Genomic DNA, 12,175 nt, shown 5'->3' with positions numbered 1-12,175 from the left:
ATCACTAAATATTAGAGAAATGCAAATCAAAACTACAATGAGGTATCATCTCACAACAGTTAGAATGGGCATCATTAGAAAATCCACAAACAACAAATGCTGGAGAGGGTGTGGAGAAAAGGGAACCCTCTTGCACTGTTGGTGGGAATGTAAATTGGTACAGCCACTATGGAGAACAGTATGGACGTTCCTTAAAAAACTAAAAATAGAATTATCATATTACCCAGCAATCCCACTAGTGGGCATATGCCCAGAGAAAACCATAATTCAAAAAGACACATGTATCTCTATGTTCATTGCAACACTATATACAATAGCCAGGTCACAGAAGCAACCTGAATGCCCATCGACAGATGAATGAATAAAGAAGATGTGGTACATATATACAATGGAATATTACTCAGCCATAAAAAGGAACAAAATTGGGTTATTTGTAGAAATGCAGATGGACCTAGAGACTGTCATACAGAGTGAAGTATGTCAGAAAAAGAAAAACAAATATCGTGTATTAACGCATACATGTGGAATCTAGAAAAATGGTACAGGTTAACCGGTTTGCAAGGCAGAAATAGAGACACAGATGTAGAGAACAAACATATGGACACCAAGGGGGGGAAGTCGGGGTGGGGGGAATGAATTGGGGGGAAAAAAAAAAGTGGAGATTACAGTGATCCAAAAAGAAATCTGGGAGTGAATAAACTCATAACAACTTTCAGAACAAATGAAGAAAGACGATGAAGTCCACTAAGACTGTAAAACTTAAGTTAATGTGTTAAGTAGACACATGGATGATTTAAGAAAAGACCCACATCATAATTATGCAGGCAAAATCTATAATGCCTAAAATGAAAAATATACATGAGATTAAAGGGAGATTAGACACTGCAGAAAACGAGATTAGTAAAATTGTAGATATAATCATAGAAACTAACCAAAATGAAACAGAAAGCAAAAAAGACAAGGGGAAAAAAATAAACAGACCATCAGTTGGCTGTGAGGCAAATACAAACAGCCTAATACACATGTAACTGGAGTCTTCAAAGGACAGCAGAAAGAGAGACGTAGACAGAAAATATACGTGAAGAAATAACAGCTGAAAGTTTTCCAAATTTGATGAAAATTATAAACCCTCAGGTATAAGAAGCTCAAAACCCACAAACAGAAGGAGAAAAAAAAACTTACAGGAAGGCACATCATAATCAAATTGCTCAAAATCAACAATAAAAAGGAAATCCTAAAAGCTGCCAAAGGGATATAAAACATGCAGAGCAACAAAGAAAAGTATGAGAACAGATTTCTCCTTGACATGACCAAAGGGCAACATCTTTAAAGATCCAACAGGGAAAAAACCACCTGCTAAAAGAAAATTCTATACCCTACAAAAATATATTTCAAAATCAAAGGTGAAATTAAAACTTTTTCAGATGTACAAAAGCTGAAAGAACTTACTACGTGTAGACTTACAAGAAATGTTAAAGTAAGTCATTCAGGCAAAAGTAAAATGATACCAGATGGAATAAAGAATGCTAGGAAAGATAACTACATGGATAAACATATAAGATGTTTTATTATAATTTTAAAGATACTTGACTAAACAAAAACAAAAATATTAACAATATAGTACAAACTTGAAAACATATGCAAAAGTAAAATATATCACAACAATAGCACAAATATAGGAAGACTATACCAGTGTAAGGATTCCTTATTATACACAAGGTGATATAATATCACTTGAAGGTATACTATGGTAAAGCAAAAATAAAATAACAAAAGAAAAAGTTACAGCTAATAAGACAACAAAGGAGGTAAATGGGAATCTTAATAAATTTTTTTCAATTAATCCAAAAGAAGGCAGAAAAAAGGAAAAGGAGAATAAAGAACTGATGAAACAAAGAGAAAAAAAAACTGCAAGATGACAGATTTAAACCTAACATTGTCAAAATCAGTCACATTAACTATAGTCTAACTATCCCAATTAAAATGTAAAGATTATCAAGATAAAAAAGCAAGACCTAATTATATGGTGCACTTCAACTATATAAAGACTAAAAAATGTTGAAGTAAAAGGATGAAAAAAAGATATATCATGTAAACACTAATCAAAGTATCTAATATTAATATCAGATAGAACAGATAACACAGCAAAGAATACTACCAGGGATAATAAAGGTCATTTCATACGACAAAAGGGTCAGGGCATCAAGAGGATACAACAATCATGACTACTTTTACACTCAATAACAAGAATTTCAAAATACATTAAGCAAAAAACTGACAAAACTATGAGAAGAAATAGACAAATCTACAATTACAGTGGGAGATTTCAATTGCCCTCTCTCAATAATTGATGGAACAAGTAGACAGAAAATCTGTAACAACATAAAAATTTTTAATAACACTATTAACCAACTGGCCCAAGATAGCAATATAGACCACTGCAACCAACAACAGCAGAATACATATTCTTATCAAGTGCACATGAAGCATTTACCAAGATAAACCATACTATGGGCCATATAACATGTATTCATAAATGTAAAAGGAATAAAGTCACAAAAAGAATATTCTCAGACTAAATGAAATTAAATTATAAATGAAAAATAGAAACTTTTTTTAATGTCAAAATTTTAGGAAACCAAATACATTTCTAAATAACCTATGTATCAAAGAAAAAAAAAGGCCAAAAGGAAACACTTTAAGTATTTTGAACTGAAGAAAAATGAAGACACAATATATACAAATGTATGGAATGTTGCTAAAACAGTCCTTAGGGAAATTCATAGCACTAAATGCTTATATTAGAAAAGAAGATAATTCTCAAATCAATGATCTTAGTTAGCTTCCACATTAAAAAAAAAAAGAAAAAATAGAAAAACTGGTGCAAACTAAGCCTAAAGCAAGCAGAAGGAAAAAAAAAAAACAAAGATTAGAGATAAATCAATTAAATAGAAAGCAGAAAAATAGAAAGAAAATAAAGCCTAAAGCCGATCTTTGAGAAGATTAATAAAATTGATAAACCTCTAGCCAAAATGATTAGGAAAAAAAGAGAAGACACAAAGTACCAATAACAAAAATGAGAAAAAAAAAATCACCACAGATTCTACAAATATGAAAAGGTGGATAAGGGAGTATTCTGAACACCTTGGTACCAATAAATTAAACAAATGAAGTGGACAATTCCTTGAAAGATACAACCTACTAAAACTCAAAGAAAAAGATAAACAGGGGCTTCCCTGGTGGCGCAGTGGTTGAGAATCTGCCTGCCAATGCAGGGGACATGGGTTCGAGCCCTGGTCTGGGAAGATCCCACATGCCGCGGAGCAACTGGGCCCGTGGGCCACAACTACTGAGCCTGCGCGTCTGGAGCCTGTGCTCTGCAACAAGAGAGACCGCGACAGTGAGAGGCCTGCGCACCGCGATGAAGAGTGGCCCCCACTCGCCACAACCAGAGAAAGCCCTCACACAGAAATGAAGACCTAACACAGCCATAAATAAATAAATAAATTAAAAAAAAAAAAAGATAAACAGAATAGCCTATATCAATTAAAGAAATTGAATTTATAGTTTAAAAATCTTAGCAAAAAAGAAAAAAATAAAGCAAGCAGACCCAGATGGCTTCACAAGTGAATTCTACCAATATTTAAGAAATATTAAGAATTAAACACAAATATTTCTAAGAGGGGGCAATCATGCAGAGGACAGTATTATCCTTATACAAAAATGAGACAAAGATAGTAAAAGAAACAGACAAATTTGAAAATCCAAAAAAACTTAGCCAACCATATCAAACAACATAAAAAATAATGATACATCATAACCAAGAGGAGTTTATTCCAGGAATGTGAAGTTGGTATAATATTTTAAAAATCAATCAAAATAATTCACCATATCAAGGTAAAAGAAGAAAAAAAATATCCATCTCCACAGATAGGGAAAAAGCATTTGACAAAATATAACATCCATTCTTAAGCAGGAATAAAAAGGAACTTCTTCAACCCGATAAAAGGAAAAACCAGGCTTCCCTGGTGGCGCAGTGGTTGAGAATCTGCCTGCCAATGCAGGGGACACGGGTTCGAGCCCTGGTCTGGGAAGATCCCACACACCACGGAGCAACTAGGCCCGTGAGCCACAACTACTGAGCCTGCGCGTCTGGAGCCTGTGCTCCGCAACAAGAGAGGCCGCGATAGTGAGAGGCCCGCGCACCGTGATGAAGAGTAGCCCCCACTTGCCACAACTGGAGAAAGCCCTCGCACAGAAACGAAGACCCAACACAGCCAAAAATTAATTAATTAATTAATTAATTAATTAATTTTTAAAGAAAAAGAAAAACCTTTGAAAAACTACAGTTAACTTCATATTTACGATGAAAGTCTTTCCCCTAAGATCAGGGACAAGGCAAACATGTTTGCTCTTTCTATGTCTGTTCAACACTATACTGGAGGGTCTAGCTAGGGCAATTAGGCAAAAAAAAGAAAAAAAAAAAAGACATCCAGATTGAAAAGGAAGAGGAAAACTGTCTTTGTTCATAGACAATATGGTCTTATAGGAGTTCTTTTGAGAAGTCATCTACTCTTTATAAAGATGATGTGACGGCAAATGTTTTCATTTACAGCCATTATGTCAGAACCTTAGTTTGGACACAAGCTTTATGGATTCACAAAATTGTTTTATGGCAAACCTAACAATGTGTTTAACTAACTAAAAGTATTCAGAACTTAATATGCTATAGGAAAGTAAAACCTGTGTATTTTGCATTCAAGAACTTATTATTCCATGCTATCATGAAACACTCTATTAACCTCAGCTCAATAGGCTAAAATTATTTTGGTTGTTCTCAGCATACATGTTATAAATAATAATCAATAGACTAATGTCCAAATTAGTCCAAGCCAATTTAAGACAAACATTTGTTCCCTTGACACAGCATAGAGCAAAATGACTTTGATATTTAGGGTATATTATTCAATACCAAAAAATTTAACTAAAATGGTGCTATATTCATATTACAAATGAATGTTATATTTTACATTAGACAACATAAATCAGTGTTCCTTTGGATATAAATTCTAACATTGAAAATTTAAAGTATTTTGTTTAATCCATACAGCAGGGGTCAGGAGTTTGGAATTTCAGTGTTAACCCAGGCTTCCAGCTCATCTGCTACTGCTGCTGAACCTCCAGTTGCAGTAACTGAACCCTTGATTCCAAACCAATTCTTGATCAAATCCAGAATTTAACCCTTACTTACTATAGGAGCTATTTCTGGGTCCTATCTCCCCCAAAGCCTTGTCTCCTCAAGCTGGACACTATATATCAGATTGGGTTTTTAAATAGCTTTTCCAAGACCTCCTAATGTCTAAAGCAACGACTCTGAATGCCAGAGCCACAGCTTGGGTATCCACCACCAGTGCCCCAGCAATTCCTAGAGCCTATTCCAGAAATGGCCTGGTGTGGCCTCTCCAGATAAACTAAGGTTCTGACATAAAGCCTGTAAATGTTGGAAGAATTTGCCAACACATCATTCTTATAAAGAGTAAATAACTTCACAAAAAAAAACCTATTTCCATGTTGAAGGTAGAAGAAGGAGTTTGAAAACAGATACAAAATTTTCAAAAATATGATTTTATACTTTTTCATGTAATCATGAGTATAAAGATAGTTGTGATTATAAAAGGGGAATTCACATATGTCTCATGCATTTACATAGTTATATAAGAACTTACTTTAAAAGTATATACTCTATACATTATAAATTGATTTAATGGGAGTAATCAAATTCTTGAAAATAAAAAAGTACTATCACTAATACCTTTAGAAAGAAAATGTAAATAAGCTCACATATTTTAACTTCAGGAGACTCAGTCAAATAATACATTTCTTAAGATCAATTAAAACTACGGTCTTCAGATTTTCTAGTTGCCTTCTTACTACTGATACAACACTGAATGGTATTTTATCTCTATAATAAATAATAAAGATAAGTAATAAAGAACAATTATTACCTGTGAATAATCTTTGATAATATAAACTTTAGGTACAAGAACTATTTAAAACTTTATTATGATATCAGAATTAGATTTCATTTTTTAAACAAAAACTATGTCTTTAAAAGTAGGTATCAAACACTTGGGAGTAATTATGTACTTCTTTTCCTAACTAATCATTCTCCAACAGATATAGACCTAGTGTGATATACTTCGCATAGATGGATTACAATATAGTTGGATTAAGTCACCACTTGCTCTGGGTGAATTTAATGTGTGGATATTTATAATATAGGAAACTAATTTGAGAATGCTAGCCAAGCATTATGTAATGAACTTTATAAAAATAACCCTTTGACAGATTGAGTAGTAATGCTCAATGTACAAAACTATTTCTGAATCACTCGATGGTTTAGCAAGGGATCCCTCGTATAAAGACTAAATTTTGAAAAACAGTAAAGACTTGCAGGGGCTTCCCTGGTGGCGCAGTGGTTAAGAATCTGCCTGCCAATGCAGGGGACACGGGTTCAAGCCCTGGTGTGGGAAGATCCCACATGCCGCGGAGCAACTAAGCCCGTGAGCCACAACTACTGAGCCTGTGCGTCTGGAGCCTGTGCTCCGCAACAAGAGAGGCCGCGACAGTGAGAGGCCCGCGCACCGCGATGAAGAGTGGCCCCCGCTCACCACAGCTGGAGAAAGCCCTCGCACAGTAACGAAGACCCAACACAGCCATAAATAAATAAATAAATAAATAAATAAATAAATAAATAAAGACTTGCAGTTCCCAAGTTAGAATATCAACTAGAAGTGGGTAAGCTCCTTGAATGTTTGAATCTCAATAACTTAAAGATAGCAAATGCTCAGTAAATACTTCTTGATTATATAAAGCACTCTTTAAAATAAAAAAGGAATAATAATTAGGTATACAAAGTTTGAAAATTATGAAATAATCATACAACATTGGAACTTACATCTAAGACTATCTGACTCCAAAGACTGACTCATCTTTCCACTATTGCATTTTTTCTTTTCTTCACTTAAATAACTTACATAACTGAATTACAAAAGCATTTTAAAAGATATGTTTGCATTAAAAAGAGATCGTAATCTCAAAATGCTGGTTGAGGTACAAGAAAAATAAGTAAAAATAAGTAAACTGTGAATACTAATTCATCTAGAAACACTGCAAGAAGCAGAAACGTGAAATAAATGTGGGAGGGATGGAGACAGGGAGAAAGGGAGACACAAAGTAAATGCTGAAGGGAACACTGGGAGAAGGGAGGGCAAGGGAGAGAAGGGGAGGGACAGAGAAGGAAGGAGAGGAAGGAAGTAGGGAGGAGCAAGAGGAGGAGGGAAAGGGAGACAGAAAGGGAGGAGGGGGGGAAACTGCATCGAAATCAGTCTCCCTTCTAGTCTACTGGGAATAACAACAAAAACACAGTATTTTCATTGTGTAAGGTATATCCAAATATAGGAGCTGTTTATTTCATTTACCTCAACCAAATGACAAAATAATATACAAGTAAAAGAAAAAGAGAAAATACATTAATAAATGAGAAAGGTAAATTTAATAATTAAAAAAATGTTTTAAAAAGAGTTGCTAATAATGCTTCTATTTAACCAGAAAACAACAAAAATTTTATAATTAAAAAAAATCTAAATATGAAGACTATTTAGTCACATTTAAAAACTATAACCACAAATCTTTGATTAAAACATAATGTTTCTCTTTCCATTTACTTCCAAAGCTTATTATGAAAATTTTAGTACAATATAGATATAAAATTAAGCTATGAAAGCAAAACTAAGCTATAAAATGACTTGTGATTTTAATGGCATTTAAATACAGGTAAAAAGAGGATCAATAAAAGCTTCTAAACAAATACAACTTTATTTTTCTTATTTAGTACTCAGTAATTAAGTAAATAAATCTAAAGCCTATGAGAAAAATTTAAACATTCCTTGCATTCTATTACAAGTACTGCATAATTCTATTAATAGTATGAACTACTCAAAAATAGTTTCCATTATTTTAAAAAAACAAAACAAAAAAAGAAATACTTATTACATAGTTTGGTAATTAGTCTATTTTGGCTTATTTTAATATTTTTTAAATGTGAATTGGTCTAAGTGGAATCATTCCACCACTTATAAAGGTAACTTTCAAATGATAAGAATAAAAATCACTAAAATAAACATTTTTTATAATTGCATCATACCTTTAGCTACAGCTTCTTTATATTTCTCTTTGGCAGAATTCATTTCTTTTATTAATTGTCTATAGCTTGTTTTTAATTTCTCTAATTCTGTCTTGGTGACCTGTCAAAAAGAGAAATGAAAAAACATTTTTTAATGCTTAAATTTATATCCGTCAAGAACTTAAATTCCAAAGCATTAACAGATGCATATTTTACTGCTTATGGGTCAGAGGTGCTCTTTAATATACAATTATAACCAATAAACTAAAATTAGCTTAGAAATCGGTGATAAATTCAACTGCATATGAAAAAAAAAAACATTTCCTAAAAAGAAGAGCAGATCATGAAATAGTGCTGTCATCATCTAAAATGTAAAGGCCAATAATTAATTGCTGTGTACAAAAATATTTTCTCTAATAAAAAAAATAATTTAAAATACTTATTTTAATTGTACAGAATAACTCTGAGTTGGCATAATTCACCAGTTCTAACATGATTTTTTTTTTCACATTGTAACATCTCTGAAAAGATGTACCTAACAATCATTGCTGGCCAGGCAGCAATCATGACAGTGGTCACTGCATGCACACATGAACTTGGTTATTATTTCTACAGAAAGGCTAGACAAATCCAAGTCCTTGACTCTGTAGTCAAAAAGCCATAACAAGCATTTGAGAAAAAATTGAGAGTCTTAGATTGTATCTGAAAAACTTCTAATAAGCCTTCTGAGAAGAGTAAGAAATTAGCAGCATTAGAAACTTGCTAAAGGGGCATAAGCAACTTGGAAGAAAATCCCAGAGCCCACTTTAAACAAATTCTGCATCACAAATGTTCTTGACAGCATGGAGGATTGCACTGTGTAAATAAACAAAAATATCTACAACTATGATATAGATATAAATGAGTTCAAATCATTCCCTTTTAAAAAGAACCTCACTGGTTAACATTTTGTTTTTAATGGACTTTACCTTTTAGAGCAGTTTTAGTATCACAGCCAAATTTAGCACAAAGTATGGAGATTCCCCAGTTGTCTTTTACCCTGACTCGTGCACAGCCTCCCTGATTATCAACATACTCTACTAGAGTATGTTTGTACATTTTTACAACTGATAAACCTACAATGACACATCATTATCACACAAGTCCATAGTTTACATTAAGTTCCACTCTTGGTGTACATTTTATGGTTTTGAACAAACATATAATGACATGTATCCACCATTATAGTACCACACACCGTTGTTTCACTGTCATAAAACCCTCTGTGCTCCACCTATTCACTAACCCCTGGGAACCAATGATCTTTTTACTGTCTTCATAGTTTTGACTTTTCCAGAATATCATATAGTTAGAATCATACATATTTTTCAGATTGGCTTCTTTCACTTAGTAATATGCATTTAAGGTTCCTCCATGTCTTTCTGTGGCTTGGTAGCTCATTTCCTTTGAGCTCTGAATATTATTCCATTGTCTGGATGCACTACAGTTTATCCACTCACTTACTAAAGGACTTCTTGGTAGCTTCCAAGTTTTGACAATTATGAATAAAGCTGTTATAAACAGCTATGTGTGGGCTTTAGTGTAGACATACGTTTTCAACTCCTCTGGGTAAATACTAAGGAGCTCAATTGCTGGGTCCTATGGTAAGAGTATTTTTAATTCTGTAAGAAACAGCCAAACTGCCTTCCAAAGTGGCTGGATTATTTTGCATTCCCACCAGCAATGAATGAGAGTTCCTGTTGCTCCACAACCTCACCAGTATTGGGTGTTGTCAACGTTCTGGATTTGGGGCATTCTAATAGATGCGTAGTGGTATCTCATTGTTCCTTCAATTTGCATTTCCCTGATGACATATGATGTTGAGCAACTTTTTATGTGCTTATTTGCCATCTGTATATCTTCTTTGGTGAGGTGTTTGTTTTTTAATCAGGTTGCTGGTTTTCTTAGTAGACTTTTAAGAGTTCTTTGTGTATTTTTTTTTTATTAATTTTATTTATTTTTGGCTGTGTTGGGTCCCCATTGCTGGGCGCAGGCTTTCTCTAATTGCAGCGAGCGGGGGCTACTCTTTGTTGTGGTTCACGGGCTTCTCATTGTGGTAGCTTCTCTTGTGAGGAGCACGGGCTCTAGACACGCAGGTTTCAGTAGTTGCAGCACGTGGGCTAAGCAGTTGCGGCATGCGGGCTTGAGTAGTTGCGGTGCATGGGCTCAGCAGTTGTGGCTCGCAGGCTCTAGAGTGCAGGCTCGGTAGTTGCGGCTCACGGGATTAGTTGCTCCGCAGCATGTGGGATCTTCTTGGACCAGGGATCGAACCTATGTCCCCTGCATTGGCAGGCAGATTCTTAACCACTGTGCCACCAGGGAAGAGTTATTTGTGTATTTTAGATAACAGTCTTTTATCAAATGTGCCTTTGCAAATATTTTCTCCCAGTCTATGGCTTATCTTCTCATTCCTTTGATATTGTATTTTGCAGAGCAGAAGTTTTATTTTTTATTTTTTTGAGGAGAACCTGAATACAATATATATGATATATATATAATATATATATATATATTGCTTGGAGCAGGCAAGAAATATGGACACTTCCATCTGCGTGATTGCCCATCACAGTTACTGCTCTGGTCTCAGGGGCTCGAACTATTTTCCATTTTGCATACTTTTAAACTGTTGTATCACATTGATGTCTGTTGTTGAAACCTGTCTGAGAATTTTGCCAATCTGGTTCATTTTATCTTGCCTATCAGGCTGCTTTGAGTTCATTATATCTTTTAAACTTATGAAGTCATTATAGTTCCATACTTGCTTATAGACCACCCAGAGTGTGCCTGAGACCCTTTTGGGTTTCACTTCCAATGCTCTTACTTTCCCTTAAATTCTGTACTAAAGATGACATACCCTTTGAGATTGGAGGCACAGTTTCATACCATGACTCACGTCCAGTGTTAAGTAGAATTTCTCTGAATGAAAACTCATGTGTTCCTTTGCCATTTGCAACACGTGTCACACACATTTCTGTGGAGTTATAATGTTTTAAAAAAGAAAGAAAGGAGGGAATTCCCTGGTGGTCAACTGGTTAGAAATCTGTGCTCTCAAGGCTGAGGGCCCAGTTTCAATCCCTGATCAGGGAACTAAGATCACACAAGCCATGCGGTACAGGGAGGGAGGAGGAAAGAAAGAAAGGAAGGAAAACAGAGAAGTTTTAAAATTTTGAGGAATTCCACCTTATCAATTATTTCTTCATGGATCATGCCTTTGGTGTTGTATCTAAAAAGTCATCTTCATACCCGAGGTCATCTAGGTTTTCTCCTATTTATCTTCTAGGTGTTTTGTAGTATAACATTTTACATTTAGATCTGTGATCCATTTTGAGTTAATTTTTCTGACTGGTGTAAAGTATGTGTCTAGATTCGTTTTTTTACACATGGAGGTCCCTTGTTCCAGCACCATTTGTTGAAAATATTAACTTCTCTCCCCTGTGTTGACTTTGCCCCTTTGTCACAGATCAGTTAACTACAATTATGTGGATCTACTTCGGACTCTCCCTCTCTATTCTGTTCCACTGATCTATTTGTTTGCCTATTGTCTTTCACAAATACCAAACTATCTTGATTACTGTATTTTTTTTAATTTAAAATACTCCTTTAATTATCTTTCATATATTAAGATATTTACATATATATATATACACCTATATAGATATGCATCAAGTCATAAGCCAAATACTCATTATCCAGAGAAAAGTATCAGAATAATTTTTTTTAACATCTATTTGAAGTATAATTGCTTTACAATGGTGTGTTAGTTTCTGCTTTACAACAAAGTGAATCAGTTATACATATACTTATATCCCCATATCTCTTTCCTTTTGCATCTCCCTCCCTCCCACCCTCCCTACCCCACCTCTCAAGGTGGTCGCAAAGCACCAAACTGATCTCCCTGTGCTATGGGGCTGCTTCCCACTAGCTATCTATTTTACATTTGGTAGTGTACAT

General features: G+C 34.4%; 1 protein-coding gene across 6 annotated transcripts in view; it reads right to left on the bottom strand.

Moving 5' to 3' along the window:
* The window catches only part of FER (FER tyrosine kinase), a 462,873-nt gene that overhangs the window by 358,175 nt on the left and 92,523 nt on the right, over window positions 1-12,175 (bottom strand). For all 6 annotated transcript variants that reach the window (XM_036847883.1, XM_036847884.1, XM_036847879.1 and 3 more), the window contains one exon: window positions 8,207-8,306. In XM_036847883.1, the coding sequence (XP_036703778.1) occupies window positions 8,207-8,306 (100 nt within the window). The remainder of the gene's footprint in view (window positions 1-8,206; window positions 8,307-12,175) is intronic.

Source organism: Balaenoptera musculus, chromosome 3 (assembly GCF_009873245.2).
Source record: "Balaenoptera musculus isolate JJ_BM4_2016_0621 chromosome 3, mBalMus1.pri.v3, whole genome shotgun sequence".
Lineage (NCBI taxonomy): Eukaryota > Metazoa > Chordata > Mammalia > Artiodactyla > Balaenopteridae > Balaenoptera > Balaenoptera musculus.
The sequence above is the reverse complement of the archived record's forward strand: the minus strand, read 5'-3'. Positions and strand labels throughout refer to the sequence as shown.